The 18,201-nt window shown below is 39.9% G+C and overlaps 1 protein-coding gene across 1 annotated transcript; it reads left to right on the top strand.

Annotated features, from left to right (window-relative positions):
* Positions 1 to 9,447: 9,447 nt before the first annotated feature.
* Positions 9,448 to 18,051, top strand: LOC100892604 (cysteine-rich PDZ-binding protein). Its single transcript, XM_030999396.1, has 4 exons — positions 9,448 to 9,607; positions 14,579 to 14,644; positions 15,455 to 15,610; positions 17,477 to 18,051. The coding sequence occupies exons 1-4, from the start codon at positions 9,592 to 9,594 to the stop codon at positions 17,539 to 17,541; spliced, it is 303 nt and encodes a 100-aa protein (XP_030855256.1). The 5' UTR covers positions 9,448 to 9,591; the 3' UTR covers positions 17,542 to 18,051.
* The last annotated feature ends 150 nt before the right edge of the window (positions 18,052 to 18,201 follow it).

The raw sequence follows: 18,201 nt of genomic DNA, 5'->3' as shown, positions 1-18,201 counted from the left end.
ATAAATGAATGTGTAACTAAAACTAACGGTAATATACATGTAGATCAAATACTGTTAGGATTATTTTAAAGAAGGATTCGAAAAAGAGCTGTTCAAACTATGCATGTATGATAAATGCAGAAAATTGTCTGTTTATACACCATTATTTATCTCACACAAGTCCAATATTTTACAAACTGAAAACCCTTACAGTATTCGACATAAATTCGCTACAATGTTTACTGATCATGTTTAAGTATTTAAAAAATATGCTCCCCCTTTCATTTCAAAACTCTTACACTATGAATAAAGCTATTTACTCTTACCCTACTCGTAATTCCTCAAATTTTCATCTAGTATACCCGAAATAAATCCATAAGACACCATGGTCCTGACCCAGAATCTATTAAATCTTGTTGCTCCCTCTCAGGGCCGTAGCCAGAGTTTGATGTTTAGGGGGGGGGGGGGGGGGGGGGACACATACATGTAATTGATCGACGTTCTGGGGAGGGGTCTAACAAATTTCAATTTTTTGGGGGCACGTACTTATAACCCTATCAGGATTGGGTTTTTTCCTCTTTATAAGATGTAATTTTTCGCACTGCGACCTCACAAATCTTAACACTTTTCCTCGCTCGCAAATAAATGTTAAGACCATCACACCCAACTGCAAAGCATGATGCATTATGCAATATCTTGTATGGTGTATAAAGTGAAACAAATATTGAAATCATCCCTGATAATGTAAACACAATGTAGGGGTATATACCGAAGTCTAAACAATGTCTCTCTTTGAGATTTCCCTTTGTAGCCTAGGTGCCTTTTTTTCTTCAGAAAGTGTCATTTTTTCTTGGTGCCCCCCCCCCCTCTTTCGAAGTCGCTCGGCCGCCCCTTTTCCCCAATGAGTGGAGACTACAAACTTGCGATTGATTGGAGGACTTACGATTGATTTGGATCAATCGTAACTCTATAAGACGGGGACAAGCTCTCATGAAATTCTCACAATGATACACATCTGAAGTTTGAAAACAATATTAAGACTGCGGACACCAGAATATTTCGAAAACTAATAAACATTTATTGAGAAATTACAGGAAATGCCAATACATACATGACTTTTTTTCCCTTTCAATTCTATTTTCTCTTCTTCGTTCTCGTAGACATAGCCTCTACGGTAATACATGGCAACATTAGAATAAAGAATCAGTACTAGTACTATATAGATCAGGCGCGCCGGAAACAGTTTGGGATGGGGGGGGGGGGGTGGTTGGGGGTGGCAAACATTCCAGGGGGCTCACCTTCCAGGGGCAGTGACGTAATGAGAAAAAACGTTCGGAAGGGGGGGGGCAGACGAAAAAATCTGCATCACCACCAGTCTTACATGTTACATGCAGCTCCCGCGGAACGTTTTTCAAAGTGGAGTATTAACGATCAGGTAGAGCGTAAATTGGCGTAGGGTCCAGGGCATGAGTCTCGGTAGGGGGGTCAAGGGGCTGAGCCCCCGGAAGCTCAGGGGTTTTAGGTATTAAATAACAGCATCCAGGGGCCCTCTTTAAGGCCATTGACGTGTTCCAGGTGGGGAGCCCCCAGAAGCCCAGAGGTTTTATATTTAACTACAGTCAGATGAGCATCCAGGGGCCCGCCCTATAGTGGGTCCAGGGGGCAGAGCCCCCGGGAGCTCAGGGGTTTTAGGTATTTAATTACGATCAGATGAGCATCAACGGGCCCGCCTTAGGGCCCTTGGTGGGGTCCAGGGGGCAGAGCCCGCGGAAGCTCAGGGGCTTAGGTATTTAATTACGGTCAGATGAGCATCCAGGGCCCGCCTTAGGGCCATTGACGTGTTCCAGGGAGGGGGAGCCCCCAGAAGCCCAGAGGTTTTAATATTTAACTACGGTCAGATGAGCATCCAGGGGCCCGCCCTATAGTGGGTCCAGGGGGCAGAGCCCCCGGAAGCTCAGGGGTTTTAGGTATTTAATTACGATCAGATGAGCATCCACGGGCCCGCCTTAGGGCCCCTGGTGGGCTCCAGGGGGCAGAGCCCGCGGAAGCTCAGGGGCTTAGGTATTTAATTACGGTCAGATGAGCATCCAGGAGCCCGCCTTAGGGACATTGGTGGGGTCTAGGGGGCATAACCCCGAAAGCTCGGGGTTTTTAGGTATTTAATTACGGTCAGATGAGCATCCAAAGGACAGAGCCCCCGGAAGCTCAGGGGTTTTAGGTATATTACGGTCAGATGAGCATCAAGGGGGCCACCTTAAGGCCTTTGGTGGGGTTCGGGCGGAGCCCCCTTAAGCTCTGGGGTTTAAGGCATTTAATTACGGTCAGATGAGCATTGTTTATACCTTATTTGTGACATTGGCAGGTCACTTATTTTTTCTCTCCGTCTTTCTTTCTTTTTCTCTTTAACATACTTTTTTCCAAAAGTGAGGTGGGGGGGGGGGGGGGCTCGAGCCCAGCCACTTTGCAGACCATGACATAAAGGCTCGACTGTAATTTGGGAATTTCTTATCGTCCAACAAACGCATAAAAAAGACTTACAAAAAAAAATGGAGAAAAAATACCGGAAAATCATGTCATAACAACAACATTTGTAAATCACTGGTATCGAATAAGAAATACCCCCCCCCCCATCAGTACGCCAGCGTTCGGGGGCTCATGTCTTCTCACCCCTATAACAAAAAAACAGACACGCTTTCCCATTCTCGCACAATATGTCCATGATATGCGCTATTATAAAGACCTCCATTGATAAATACCGTATAGGTGGCATGCGCAATGTTTATGAAATTTAATTCCTGTGAACGTTTCTTTTCTTTGAATGGAATTGTATATGTGATTTAATTCAGGATTTTATTATTGTTATGTTCTTTGGGTTAAAAATACAAACCATGTGTCCTCCTTTACTGTTTTTTTCTCGGAGGGGGGGGGGGGGCGTTTTTTTGTGGGGGGGGGGGGGGGCAAATGCGTTTTGTCCCCCCCCCCTGCCCCCCACTTCCGGCGCCTATGATATAGATGGTAATATCAAACTTATCTATTGGAGAAGAAAGTTGCGACGAAAGTGCGTCTCTTTGCTCATTTACCACTCTCCCTTGTGACTATGACATTCATAGTGAGCAACTGGGAAAGTATTACATTCAGATACTGTACAAGATTGTACATTAATTTCAATTTTGAAGAGATCATAATGATGATTGTTAGCCGACACAAACAGCCTTTTTACCATTGCAAATCGGCCGGCATATATGACGTACTGTCAAGTACATGATCAGGAAACGTATTAACATGTTAAAGTACAAACACTTTTCCCATAATTATACACGACACAAATAAGATAAGACAATGTTTCAAACAAACAACATCAACAGAAGGAGCTTCCTTACATGCTATAGCATGTGTCAAATGTGCCTGTTGGTTATGGAAAAGGGATTAATGGTATTTGCCCATTTTATTGTATGTCTGTTTACGTTTATATACACAATCATGCATGTACGCTTTTAAACTCTCATACGAGTTTATTTTTCTTACTAGTATATTCAAAATATTAATTAATTCGTTCAATAACGATTTATCACAATTAACTCCTCCCTCTCCATCTCATGTTTTACCACCGCCCTTGCAGACATTTAATATAGTATTTTGTAGACCAAGACAACACAAACTTGTTAACAAATTCGTTGTTATTCACATTCTCTCTAGTATAATTATATGGGAGATAAATTCAATGTTGTACAGTCAGTTTACATCTCAAATGCAGCTGTGCACATATTTAAAACATTAGACATGGCAACCAAGTCACAATGAAAACCACATATTATTAAAAACATTTACGAGACCAGCTTTGCCTTCGTGCTCATTATGTTGTCATCCCTTTGGAATCAATGTGGAATTGTGTGGAGGTCCTACATAAACCAGGGATATGTGAGTTTAACTCACATATCCCTGCATAAACAGCACTACAATTTCGCCGTTCATTTCCGATTCTCTTGAATTCATAACGACTGAAATAAGATCCATTCAAGTTGCAAACTTCCGATGAATCAACAGTTTCCCAGTTGCATGTACCTGCATAAGGTCTTGCGGTACCGCAAAATATTTCGGGAACAAGGTGTAATTGCGCATTTGCCAGGTATATTGAGGTTCATTTGTAAAATATATTCCACATATTACAGAATGTTACAATATATGTTTTCTCTACACAGTAAAAACGCTGCTTAAAAAAGTGATGTTCACTTACAGTTGTACACTATCTTAAACAACAGTTGAACAAATTGTAAACAATGTTGCTCGAAACGAAAGTAATTTTGTTAAACATTCGCTGTTTAAAATTTAATGACTGCTTTATTTACTATACGAGAGCTTTTAGACAGTGTTGTTTACATATGACGTCATGTGTCACGTGCCAGTAAAGTGCGCGTTGGCTAAAAGATTTGTTTCAAATCATGGCCAACCAAGCTGTAGACGTGTCGTGGATGAGTGGAAACGTCGCCGGACTGTCGATCACAAGGTCCACGGTTCGAGTCCCGCCGCGGAACTAATGTCCTATGGCAGCCTAGCATAGCCGGGTAATGTTGGAGCGCCTTGAGGACCTTGCAAGGTCGATACGTGCGCTATATAAGAATCAAATATTATTATTATTATTTAACAACAGCTCCTTTTAAACAACTTTCTTTAAACAACCCAGTTGGTGTAAACAACCCCCACTGAACAACAGCTCCTTTTTAAACAACTTTCTTTAAACAACCCAGTTGGTGTAAACAACCCCCACTGAACAACAGCTCCGTTTTAAACAACCGTCTTTAAACAACACCAGTTGTTTAAATTGTGATTTTAAACAAGTTGTTCAAAATGTTGATCAACTAAGTGTTTAAACTTTAAACAACTCGAGTTGCTTAACATTTTAAACAACTCTTAGATCAGGTCACCCGTTAATCAACAGTTGTTTAAACTTTTAAACAACATGTTCACTAAATTTTTAACTGTGTACAGTTGTATTAGAAAAAGATATACAGGCTAGTACAATAGAATTTTAAATTCTTGACGATAATATTTTGGAGAGTGCAAGTTTTATAATTTGTTTGATAGTCTGTTAAATAAAGAGGACTGTTTCATTGTTAAAGTATCTCATCCGTCTACATATCAAGCACTGTATATTTTTTTTTAATTTATATAGGCGACAGAAGGGGATCGCAACTGTTTATTTCAGTTCATCCTCGTGAAGCAATTGCTTATACATAAAACCCACCGATCGGAAGTAATAAATCTCTTAAAGGTTTTATTTGAACCCCATGATCTCTTTTTCAGCCAACATGAAAGTCTGAAGAACTTTGCAGGAATTGTGAATATGTCCGTATGTTCTATCTGTCAGCAGTGTCCTATAGAATTCAAATTATGCAAGGAAACCTCTTTACTTTTAAGACTTGACCGTCAGACGCTATTGAATGAATGATTGACTTGCTTTGGTAATAAATAGAGCTGTAAGGGGTACATGAGCACTACATGCAGGCACGGATCCAGGATTTTTTAGGGGGGGGGGCAAATTTGAAATCATGCGAGCCAAATATTGGTACGTTATGGTGACCAGCAGTGACGTAATTGGGAGGGGGGTGGGTGCAAGTAGGGCCGAGAATTTTTTGACATTTCAAAAATTATTAGAGAAAGAAGACGATTCGTTGTACCGTTATCGACTCTTAATATTCGTCTAAATTCAGTTCCCCCCCCTCCCGCGCGAAGCGCGGAAGCTTTTACGTTTCATTAAATCATTAGAGAAACAAGACGATTCGTTGTATCGTTCTTGACTCTTAATCCTTGTCTAACTTCAGTCCCCCCCCCCCCCGTGCGAAGCGCGGAAGCTTTTACGTTTCATTAAATCATTAGAGAAAGAAGACGATTCGTTGTACCGTTCTCGACTCTTAATCCTTGTCTAAATTCAGTCCCCTCCCGCGCAAAGCGCGGAAGCTTCGACGTTTCATTAAATTATTAGACAAAGAAGACGATTCGTTGTACCGCCCTCGAAGATAATCCTCGTCTGAATTTATTTTTTTCCTTCTGCGCGATGCGCGGAAGCTTTTACGTTTCATTGAATCATTAGAGAAAGAAGACGATTCGTTGTACCGTTCTCGACTCTTAATCCTTGTCTTAATTCAGTTCCCCTCTCCCGTGCGAAGCACCGAAGCTTCGACGTTTCATTTAATTTTTAGAGAAAGAAGACGATTCGTTGTACCGCTCTCGAAAATATTCTTCGTCTGAATTTATTTTTTTCCTTCTGCGCGATGCGCGGAAGCTTTTACGTTTCATTAAATCATTAGAGAAAGAAGACGATTCGTTGTACCGTTCTCGACTCTTAATCCTTGTCTTAATTCAGTTCCCTCGCTATGCGTTTTTTGGGGGACCACCCCACCGCCCCCCTGGCTACGCGCCTGCAGTCAGATGAACTTATGTTGATACCTTGTCTGCCCCCGGAAGTTCAGGGGTTTTAGGCATTTAATTACGGTCAGATGAGCATGATTTTGATACCTAATTGTGACATTTGCAGGTCACTAATTGGCTTGGGGTTCAGGGGGCGGAGCCCCCGGAAACTCAAGGGTTGTAGGCACTCAATTACGGTCAGATGAGTATCAAGGGGCCCGACTTGAGGCTTTTCGTTGGGGTCAGGGGCATAGCCCGGAAGCTCAGGGGTTTTAGGCGTTTAATTACTGTCAGGTGAGCATCTAAGGGCCCGCCTTAGGGCCCTAGGTGGAATCCAGGGGGCTGAGCCCTCGTGGTTTTAGGCATTTAATTTAATCATGGTCAGATGAGCATATTTTGATACATCATAATGTGACACTGGCAGTTAACTATTTTTCTTTCTTGCTCTCTTTCTTTCTATTTCTCTTTAATATACTTTTTCAAAAAAGTGGGGGGGGGGGGGGGGCTCGAGGATCCCGATCCCCGCCGTTCCGCGGGCCCTGACATGTAGGCATCTCAAGAAGCATTTTCTTGCCTGGCTGTAAATTTAGGAATTGTCATTTTCCAACAAACGCATACAAAAGTACAATTTACTTAAAAGTGATGAAAAATCTCGGAAAATTATGTCATTTCAGCATTATTTGTAAACCCCCGTTATGGAATTAGAAATAAACCACGTTTGAATTTATTTCCCCAAATCCCCCCCTCCCCTATCAGTACGCCAGTGCCCCCCCCCCCCCGATTTACACCTTGTTGACGAGAAAATTACAACTGATATCCCTTACCTTTCTTCATTCTCTTTTTGCTCTTTCCCTTTCTCTCCTCTTTCCCATTCCCTTCCCTTCTCTCTCTTTTAAGTTTGCCTGGGGGGGGGGGGGGAGGTCATTTTGGCCCCCACTCCGCTCCACACATTGTTGACTGATCTCCCCTTCTTTTCTCCCTTTTCTTTTCTTCTTCCTCTTTTTTGTTCCCTTTTAGCTCTCCTCTTTTCCTTTTCCTTCCTTCTCTTTTTTTTAACGCGGGGACGGGGGGGGGGGGGGGGGGGGCCTTTTGCCTCCACCCCCCCCCCCCCGATCGGGAAAATTGCAACTGATATCCCCCTTCTTTTCTTTTCTTCTTTCTCTTTTTTCCTTCCCTTTATCTCATCTTTTCCTTTTTTCTTTCCCTTTCCTTCCTTCTCTTTTATTTTTTTGATTGTGGGGAGGGGGCAGCAGCCTGGGAGGCAATTCCTTTTGCCCCCCCCGATCTCCTTCTTCCCTCTTTTCTTTTCTTCTTCCTCTTTTTTTCTCCTTTTTCTTCTCTTTCCCTTTCCCTTCTTTTCCTTTGCTTTCTCTCCTTTTTTTTTCGGAGGGGGGGGGGGGGGGCAAGGCCCGCTCGCCTTCCCCCTTGATCCGCGCCTCTCTACATGTACTAAATGTACATTTGTCTATTATGTAAAAATCAGACTAATTAAACGAGCGTGCTCGATAAATTCAATTCGACAACTAATGATCATTATTTTCTCACAAAAAGACATTTTCAAACCTTTTGGTTTTGAGGGAAGTTCTAAATTATTATTATTATCATTCAAATTACGTTGGAATTTAACCTCGTCATTATTTTTGGCCTGCACATAGGACATAATACCCGTTTTATTACTTCAATAAACTGTATTGTAATTGGATGGTGAAAAATTAATATTCCAGTTTATCCATAGTCAATGTACATGGCGCTATAGGGTGGTGAAAAGTTAGCGTAGGGTGGTGAAGAGTTAATATTCCAGTTTATACATAGACAATGTACGTGACGCTATAGGGTGGTGAAAAGTTAGCGTAGGGTGGTGAAACATTAATATTCTAGTTTATCCATAGACACTGTACATGGCGCTAGGGTAGTGAAAAGTTAGCGTAGGGTGGTGAAGAGTTAATATTCCAGTTTATCCATAGACACTGTACATGGCGCTATATGGTGAAAAGTTAGCGTAGGGTGGTGAAAAATTAATATTCCAGTTTATCCATAGACAATGCACATGGCGATAGGGTGGTGAAAAGTTAGCGTAGGGTGGTGAAAAATTAATATTCCAGTTTATCCATATACACTGTACATGGCGCTAGGGTGGTGAAAAGTTAGCGTAGGGTGGTGAAGAGTTATTATTCCACCTTATCCATAGACAATTAATGCACATGACGGTAGGGTGGTGAAAAGTTAGCGTAGGGTGGTGAAGAATATTCCAGTTTATCCATAGACAATGTACATAACGGAAGGGTGGTGAAAAGTTAGCGTAGGGTGGTGAAGAGTTATTATTCCACTTTATCCATAGACAATGTACATGACGGTAGGGTGGTGAAAAGTTAGCGTAGGGTGGTGAAGAGTTAATATTCCACTTTTATCCATAATTGACAATGTACATATGACGCTAGGGTGGTGAAAAGTTGAGATCGTGAAAAATTATATCCATAGAAAATATGTACATGACGGTGACATAATGGTGAATAGTTTATGTGATTTGGTATTTAAAGAGTCAATGCCCCCTTTCCCAGAGAAAAGGCATATATATATGCATGACATGCTTATAATTATGGTGCGGGGATATATTGCAATTCGAAAGAAGATAATAACGTTTTAATTTCTAACATAAATGAGGTGAGGTCTTAATATAATTCTTTGATTTGCCCCTAAGTACTGCGCTTTACCCCCCCCCCCCCCCTCCATCATCTACTCTCATTATATCCGACCACCATGCCTATTTTAATTGGTAGCCAGCCATCGTTGCACTGATCATGCCTGACGGATACAATACACAAAGAATATATTGCGTGTGTGTAGTATATCGGTTGTACGCAACGAACTCAAACTTACTTGGATTTGTTGTACGTGTACAATGCGATCCTTACACTTATCAAATTGGCATTTTTTACACATAAGATGGGCTACCTTCATCTCCGATTAGGTGTGTGAAGAAAAGCTTCACCCAGCACCCGAAACACACAGCAAAAGATTTTGAGCTACGGTGTCGTTGAAAAGAAAATCGAGATAAATACATTTTGGACCATTGCATTGCATTGATCATGAGCGAACGAATCGATTGACTCTACTACTCTAGTCTATGCTTTGCTGGAGTGGAGAATTCCGGCCGAGTGTGGCTTACATTTGAACCAAATTACGCCCAATTTTTTGCTCTCGAGAAAGATGGTGTGTGAGAAATGTAAGTAGGCATCATCATGTCGAATTTTAATGAATTGGATCGAGAGTAATCTCGTTATAACTTTTGATCTGTAACACAGCTGTTCTAGACTAAGTTATTACGACTTACACAATACTCAACGGGTGGGCAGACAGTATGATAGGGGCACACATAGCTGTATTACTATCGTGGCTGTATGGCGGTGTGACCAAAGTTCGCGCGTGACCAAAGTTCGCTTTCTCAAAAAATTGGTAAGATTTCGAAAATCTGATATCACCAATGGAAAGAGGGTCATAAAATTACCAAGAAACGAAATTTTCTTTAGAATTGGGTGCGAAATTGTGAAAATATTGACAAAAGATCGGCAAATTTTGCAGTTATTTGCGTCCGTTCCGAAAAATTATCAACTTACCGATAAGGGTCTGGAAATCTTCATTTTGAGATCAGAAATCCTCAAAATTGTAAGTAAAGAGTGGTACTAACTGATTGTACGATATCTTGCCTTGCAAATTATGATATTACTAGGGTGTCTGATCGCGCACCCGATGTTGTGTGCTAAAATGCTTCCCATAGAGATTACACGCATCCCTATGCAGCCTACGTGCATTGCGCGACCATGCAAAAAAAGTCAATTTTTTTTTTTCAAATCGAGATTCAAACCTTTATCAGTTGTGATCCTGAAGGTGATAATCAATGAATGAGGTGTCATATGAAAGAGCAGGTGAATTCCAATATTTCCAAAGGGGCGTAGCCCCCGAAATTCTAAAAATATCTTGGTCAAAACAGCAATTTAAATATTGTGTCCTGGCTAACTCTGAGGTTTGTCACTTTTGAGATATGACGCCCCGATCGATAAGTAGTCGCAGTCCTAAGGAACAATTCTATGTGATTATATTTTCGCTAGCCCCCAGGGATCACAACTGATAACAGTTTAAAAATACCCTTCTCGCTATTTGGTGGATCAGCTAATGAGGGGGCGTGCGCTCCGCTCAGTCCAAACCATGGTTACATCGCGTAACATCTCCGCGCACGAACGAAACCCCAAATTCAAGTGACTGAAATTATGGTTGGAAATTCCCTCGATAAACCCGGAAGTGAATACACGTTATAGTCAATGGCAATATCGCGGAGACAACGTGCGTTGTCTCCGCGATATTGCCATTGACTATAACGTGCATTCACTTCCGGGTTTATTGTGCGACGAACGCCAACCATACTAGTCAATCGCACATGTCGCGGAGACAGCGTAGCTCAAGCTGCAAGTCGCGGATTGGCTTAGCAGCATGCGTACGATATGCATACGCTTGCATATCGCGCGATACAGCTGTTTGGCTAAATTTAGCAAAACAACATCACTCTGCGTGGACGTCTTTTTCGACGATTTTGACCAAAATGATATGAATATACCAGCGTGTTGGAGGGGCTGTAACTTTTGATAGAAACATCGGTGAGACTTGAAATTTGAAATGTATTATTCTGATAACATTTTTTATTCAAATATCAAACAAAAATGGTGAAAAACGATCCCAAATTGAAAATTGAAAAATCGTTCAGACACCCTAATATTACCTTATTTTTGATGAATCGCATTTTTTAATAAATCAACTGTAAACCACCGTGCGTGAAGTTAGGTCTCATTGTTTTTATGACTTTTTTAGATGCAGCGCGCACGCACGATCGGACATCGAATTTTTAGATCGCGATATCTCCGAAATCCTTTGACGGTAAATTTTTCTAGTTAAACCAATCTGTAGTAAAAAACTTTGCCGTCCATTTGGTAATAATTGAAATAAATAAAGTTGTGTAGAATGTGAGAAATCACAGATCGAATATCACTTTTTGTAATATGTTCTAAAATGTCCGCGAACTTTGGTCACCCCTTCATACACACATTAGGAGCTTCACTATCCTGGCCTGGCTGTGTATTAAAAGCTGTGCCTTTGATTCTCAACATTTCAAACACCACTGTACAAAATTCAACTGATTTCACTAAAAATCGGTATCCATTTTTTTAGCAGTTTAATATCCATTCTTAGCAAATGAATTTTAGCCCAATTTTTTACTAATTTTAATAATAATCATATAGAGTAAAGGAGCCCGTTTTCGGCCACTTAAGACAAAATCCTATTTTTAGGACTCTTTACTTCCTATTTATTATCATTTCTTGTTCAAATCATGAAGCAAATATTATTATTATTTAAACAAAAAAAGAATCCCAGAAAAAAAATCGCGAATTGCCATGACAATATTCATTTCAATTTTTACTGTTTTGGAGCCCGTTATCGGCCGAGCGTTTCAGTTTACGGCCGCATGTACAAAGTCAATAGGAAGCGCTCGCGCGCGCCGTGCGTTTCCGCGCTGATGTACAGCACAAGCGGGCGGAGCAGGTATCCCACGCCGGAGCTCCCTGGTGCTCGCCTGGCCGAAGACAGGCACAGCGGTGATCGGAAGTTGGAATCTGAATTAGACAGAGATATCGTGTGTGCGTCGCGGTGTGCGGCTGCATTGATTTAATACATACGATGACATACTTTTGAGCTTGCGACTAGCACAAAATCGGGCTTTAAATCTGAAAAATACTTGAAATAAAGCTCATTTTATGGTACCCATATTTCTTACAGACACGCGTAAGATACTCGATTTTTCAGATTTGGGTAGCGGGACCGGCGATTACATCGCTAAAATGTGATATTTTAGGATATATTTTCCATTGCAAATGTGGTTCTTCAGTGACACTGGCATGGTATGGTATGTGTGGGATATGTGTTATGCTATTATGCGATGTATTTTAGAGTGATTTTACCTTGCATCAAGTAAAGGAGCCCGTAATCGGCCAGCTCCAGTTTTCGGCCGATTGGTTGGATGCAAGGTAAAATCACTCTAAAATACATCGCATAATAGCATAACACATATCCCACACATACCATACCATGCCAGTGTCACTGAAGAACCACATTTGCAATGGAAAATATATCCTAAAATATCACATTTTAGCGATGTAATCGCCGGTCCCGCTACCCAAATCTGAAAAATCGAGTATCTTACGCGTGTCTGTAAGAAATATGGGTACCATAAAATGAGCTTTATTTCAAGTATTTTTCAGATTTAGAGCCCGATTTTGTGCTAGTCGCAAGCTGAAAAGTATCTCATCGCATGTATTAAATCAATGCAGCCGCACACCGCGACGCACACACGATATCTCTTCTTCTCTCTTCCGATCACCGCTGTGCCTGTCTTCGGCCAGGCGAGCACCAGGGAGCTCCGGCGTGGGATACCTGCTCCGCCCGCTTGTGCTGTACATCAGCGCGGAAACGCACGGCGCGCGCGAGAGCTTCCTATTGACTTTGTACATGCGGCCGTAAACTGAAACGCTCGGCCGATAACGGGCTCCAAAACAGTAAAAATTGAAATGAATATTGTCATGGCAATTCGCGATTTTTTCTGGGATTCTTTTTTTGTTTAAATAATAATAATATTTGCTTCATGATTTGAACAAGAAATGATAATAAATAGGAAGTAAAGAGTCCTAAAAATAGGATTTTGTCTTAAGTGGCCGAAAACGGGCTCCTTTACTCTATTGCATTTTCCACCTGAATTAGGATCACATCCGACATCGGGAAACCTTCGTTTAGCACACATAGGAGCATCAATATCCTGGCTGTGTAGTAAAAGCTGTGCTTTTGATTCTCAACATTTCAAACACCACTGTATACAAAACTCAACTGATTTCACTCAAAATTGGTACTTTAGTGACAATTAATGACACCTAAATAGCAGTAAAATACATTATTTTTAACTTACTGATGTTAAAAAGAATAATTAAAAAATTCAAATTGTAAGTCTAGTGTCAAACTTTGCTTACAGCTGCATCGACATGATTGTGTACAATATATGCAATATTGTGTGGTGTGTGTATTTATGTATGGGTCTAAAAATACCCGCCTCGCAGCAAGCATGCAGTGCTAGAGGTCAATACGCATTAGCATTGACTCTCTATACTTTACTGGAGTGTCGTTTAGGTCTTCGATGTCGACGTCGTCGCTCAGTACAGTCTCTACGCTGTAGTCCTGCACCTCAAACTGAAGCTATCAGTCCAAAATTATGCAGACTTTTCGTATGCGTGATACCATAAACCATACGAGAAGTCTGCATAATTTTACAGCGTAGAGATGGTACTGGGCGACGACGTCGAAATCGAAGCCCTAAACAAAGGTTTCCTGATGTCGAATGTGATCCAAATTCAGGTGGAAAATGCAATATATGATTATGATTAAAATTAGTTAAAAATTGGGCTAAAATTCCTTTGCTAAGAATGGATTTTTAAACTGCTAAAAAAAATGGATACGGAACTACACTAGCGCCCTTTAGTTTAGTGACATTGATGACACCCAACGCACCCTTTCGGCACCACAACCGATGGGGGGGGGGGCTTTGAACGAATGTTCGCGTTCAAGTCAACGCGACGTGACGCTACCCATCCTTTTGGCATAAGCCGAAGCCGATCGTAGGGTCTGCTGTGCAAACTCTGCCTAAAATAATCAATTTTAGCGGATTCATATCAAATGCATTTATTCTTGAAAAATTAGGCCTGGGGTCTAGGCTAATAATGGGGGTCAAGTACTTACCAGATTGACTGTATGATGCGTTTAGGGGGCTTTTTCCCGGATTTTCTTTGTTGAAATTCTTGCAGCTGTATTTTAAACTGCTACTGTGCATGAAGAAAGATGAGGTCCTTTTAAATAATTAAAATCCTCTGTTGATTCTTCAGCCCTTGGCACTCAAGCAGCAGAATGATAATACAGAATACATGAAAAGAAGCAGAATAGAATGTTCAACCGGTTTTCAGTGGCCAGGCTCTATAAGCATAAAAGAAAAAAACTTCATGATTCTGCCTCTAGCCTAGTGTACACATCTTGAAAATATGTTGGTTCTATTGGAGTTAGAACCGTATTGCTTTGATCCATAATCAGTCATTTTCCTTTTTCTCTCCAGGTGAAAAAAAACTTGGAAAAGTTGTAACACCAGATCCATGGAAAAGGGGGGCAAGGAACACTACAGGTAAGATGAATTATTCCACAATTATAATCCTATTAGACTGATATCTTTGCTTTTTTGTATGTGTGTATGGGGGGGGGGGCAAAAAAGGTAAGACAAATTGATGATCACTAAGATTATAGTAGTAGTTGCTATTTGAAAAGCTTTGAAGTTGAAAGAATTAGTGTTTTTGTTTGTTTGTTTTTTCTTTTGTTTTTAAGCAAATAAATAATACAATATATTGAAGTAATAATATCCTGGCATCCACAACAAAGATATACAAATTTAGAGGGATCTGCAAATAAAATCACATACCCATGTGTATCAGGCACATGCTTGTCGAGAGTCTTGGTTATTTTCTCTTACTATTGAACTATTCTAATCTTTTCCCACAATTTAGTTGGGGAAAGGGTCCAAAAGAAGTTCAATTGATAATGTGTGAAAGTTTCACATTACTAAAGTTTCAGGGGGGTGTTTCACAAAGATCCTAAGTAGAACTTAACTCTAAGTTGGACTTAAAAATTATGGACAGCCATTGGAATCTTTAAATGAAATATATTCAAAAGCAGAAATTCAAGTATTTTAGACTTTTTATTAATTCCACATCCAGAACATGAAATCTCCTTGATGATAGAAAATATGAATGATTTCAATAAACAATGAATGCCTTTCAAAATAACTTTTACAAAATATTTTCAAAGATGCTAATGGCTTTCCATATTTTTAAAGTCCAACTTAGAGATAAGTTCAACTTAGGATCTTTGTGAAACACCCCCCTTGTGTTACAGTAGACAGTTTTGCTGATGTTATGATGTGAAAATTGTTGATTTGCAGAGGGAGGAGGAAGGAAAGTAGGTGAGAACAAGCTCCTGACAGCCAAGAAGGCTCGCATGAATCCTTACACCAAAGACTTCAAGAAGTGCAGGATTTGTAAACAGTCTGTTCATCAGATAGGATCCCACTACTGTCAAGCATGTGCCTACAAAGTTGGTAAGCAATTCACATAAATTCTTTTTCTTGGCATCAAGTATGGCCAATAGCAACTGGGTAGTTTCTGTAATTGGCTGCGCATATAGGGAATGAAGCCCTGGTACGAATTCTGTGTCAACAGGTTAAAGGGAAAGTCCACCCCAAAAATAAGTTTGTTTCGATAGAGGCAGAATAATAAGAAAATCAGGTGAGTGAAAGTTTGAGCAAATTCTGAATGAAAATAAGAAAGTTATGAATTATTGAAGTTGTGATCAATCAAACACAAATTGGCAACTCTATGACGTATCATGCGAGTTCAACTTCCATTTGCTCAGTGCTAAAAAAATCTAAAATTTTCATTTTCCCTCAAGAAAAATTTCAACCATACATGCACCCTAAATATAATAATTGCAAATATGTTTCTATACTCCCCCTGCAAGGAACAAATATATATTCCGTCATCAATAACGAAGAAAACATGATTTTATGGAATATTATGCACAAAGCAAATGAAGGAGAGCTCGTATGATAAGTCACAGAGTTGCCAATTTGTATTTGATTGATCACAACTTCAATAATTCATAACTTTCTTATTTTCATTCAGAATTTGCTCAAACTTTCACTCACCTGATTTTCTTATTATTCTGCCTCTATCGAAACAAACTTATTTTGGGGGTGGACTTTCCCTTTAACTATTATAGTACAAAAGTAGGGTCTGCATTGTAGTCTCCGGAGTTGCTTACATGTACATGTACATTAAAAATTTGTTAACTCAAGATATTATTGAGTATACCTACATGCATGTTTTAGCTCATGATAGATCTGGTTCTGACCAAAGTGATTGTTAAGAATGATTTTTTAAATTCTCTGTAGATTTTACAATAATTTGTACTATAGATGAAAAGAGATAAATATCTTAGTACTCATTTGTTAGTAGCCAAGAGTGTGTTACCGGTAGTTGCCTCAATGCTTTATTTAAAGGGATCGTTTAACAATGTTAAATCTGAGATACACGGCCCTACTTGTTATCAGTGTCTGTGATATGGTGTAATATTGAAGCCCTTAAAAAATTGCGCTTCAAAATGATCAAGAAGTGCCTCAAAAAAGTAAAAATCTTTAAGTGACCGGTTTTACCATACTCGTTTTCGCCAATAGACTTTAGTGTTATGAAAACCGTCAGGCGAGCGGTTTTCAAAATTTGTAATTTCAATCATAAATATCTTGATAATCAGACAGGCGATCGGCTTGTAAATGTCATGGGGTTCCTGACTGACCTAAAGGTTTATATCATTGCATCATGAGCTAAATCCAGAATTTTATTTCAGAATCTGAGACAAAGTTACCGGATCCCTTTAATAAGTTCACATACAGTGTATAAGCGTTATGAAAATGAATGAGATACAGATTTATTGATAAAAGCACAGATACACTAGTAATTGAGGTTCCAGACAAGTTATGAAAGAGTTTCACCCTTTCATATCATTCTGGTATTGTAAATTGTAATGGCATGACTTGATAGGCTGTTACTTGCATAAAAAACAATGTTTTGATGGGAATTTTTGAGCGATCACCAATTTATTAATTCTGTAATTCAAAATGCATAGATGATAGATGTGTTAAGAATTTTGATCTGTTTTCTCTGGTTTATGCTTTTCCAAAGTATCGTGTATCATGATTTAAAGAAAAATTGTAATTAAAAAAAAAAAAAAAAAATTACGTTAAGGAAACTGTTCAGAAGTTGTCAACAACAATGTAATAATATAATAACATAATGTTATATAATAATGATAATATAGGTATAATGATGATAATGATGATAATAATGAATAGAAAGTAAACAACTGATTTTGTACCTTTACCAAAACAAAAATCTTCTCTTTGTTATAGGAATCTGTGCAATGTGTGGAAAGAAAATAATAGACACTAAGAACTACAAGCAATCATCTGTTTAGCCTCTGTGAAGCATGTATTGGTGAGTGTCTTAATTTAGAACATGGCTAAGCTGCATCCAGCTACCAGTACACTTGTTCTCAGAGAGTCTTCTCTATATTTCCAACAACAACAGCAACAACGATAACAAAAGCAACAAAAACAGCAACAACAGCAGGAGCAGGAGCAGGAGCAGCAGCAGCAACAGAGACAAATGGAAGTCTGTTGTACTCCAGTGTCCCCATGTACATGTACATGTATAAACTCACCAACAATGAACTGGTATTATTAACTTTTATCAGGGGTGGTGGAGTGTCTTCCAAAGTTGGGGGTGGGGGGGGGGGGCACCAACATCAAATGGCACTTTCTAGAATATAGGGACACCTACAAAGGAAACCTCAAAGCAGAAATATGTACCACGTTTAGACATTTTTTATATGTACATGTATATAACCCTACATTGTGATTACAATTTCATGGATGATTTCAATATTTGTTTATCTTTTTATGGTTGGGTGTCATGGGGGCATTTATCAGAGATGAAAAGGGGCACTTATGAGAAGGGGAAGGGGCTCTTATTAAAGGAAAAGATGCACTTATCTGAAGTAAAAGTGACACTTTGGGGGTACTTGAAAAAGTGGGGGGGGGGGGGGGGGGATACTCTGCCACCTGGTGATTGAGAA

This window comes from Strongylocentrotus purpuratus, unplaced genomic scaffold (assembly GCF_000002235.5).
Source record: "Strongylocentrotus purpuratus isolate Spur 01 unplaced genomic scaffold, Spur_5.0 spur5_scaffold_5, whole genome shotgun sequence".
NCBI lineage: Eukaryota > Metazoa > Echinodermata > Echinoidea > Camarodonta > Strongylocentrotidae > Strongylocentrotus > Strongylocentrotus purpuratus.
The sequence above is the reverse complement of the archived record's forward strand: the minus strand, read 5'-3'. Positions and strand labels throughout refer to the sequence as shown.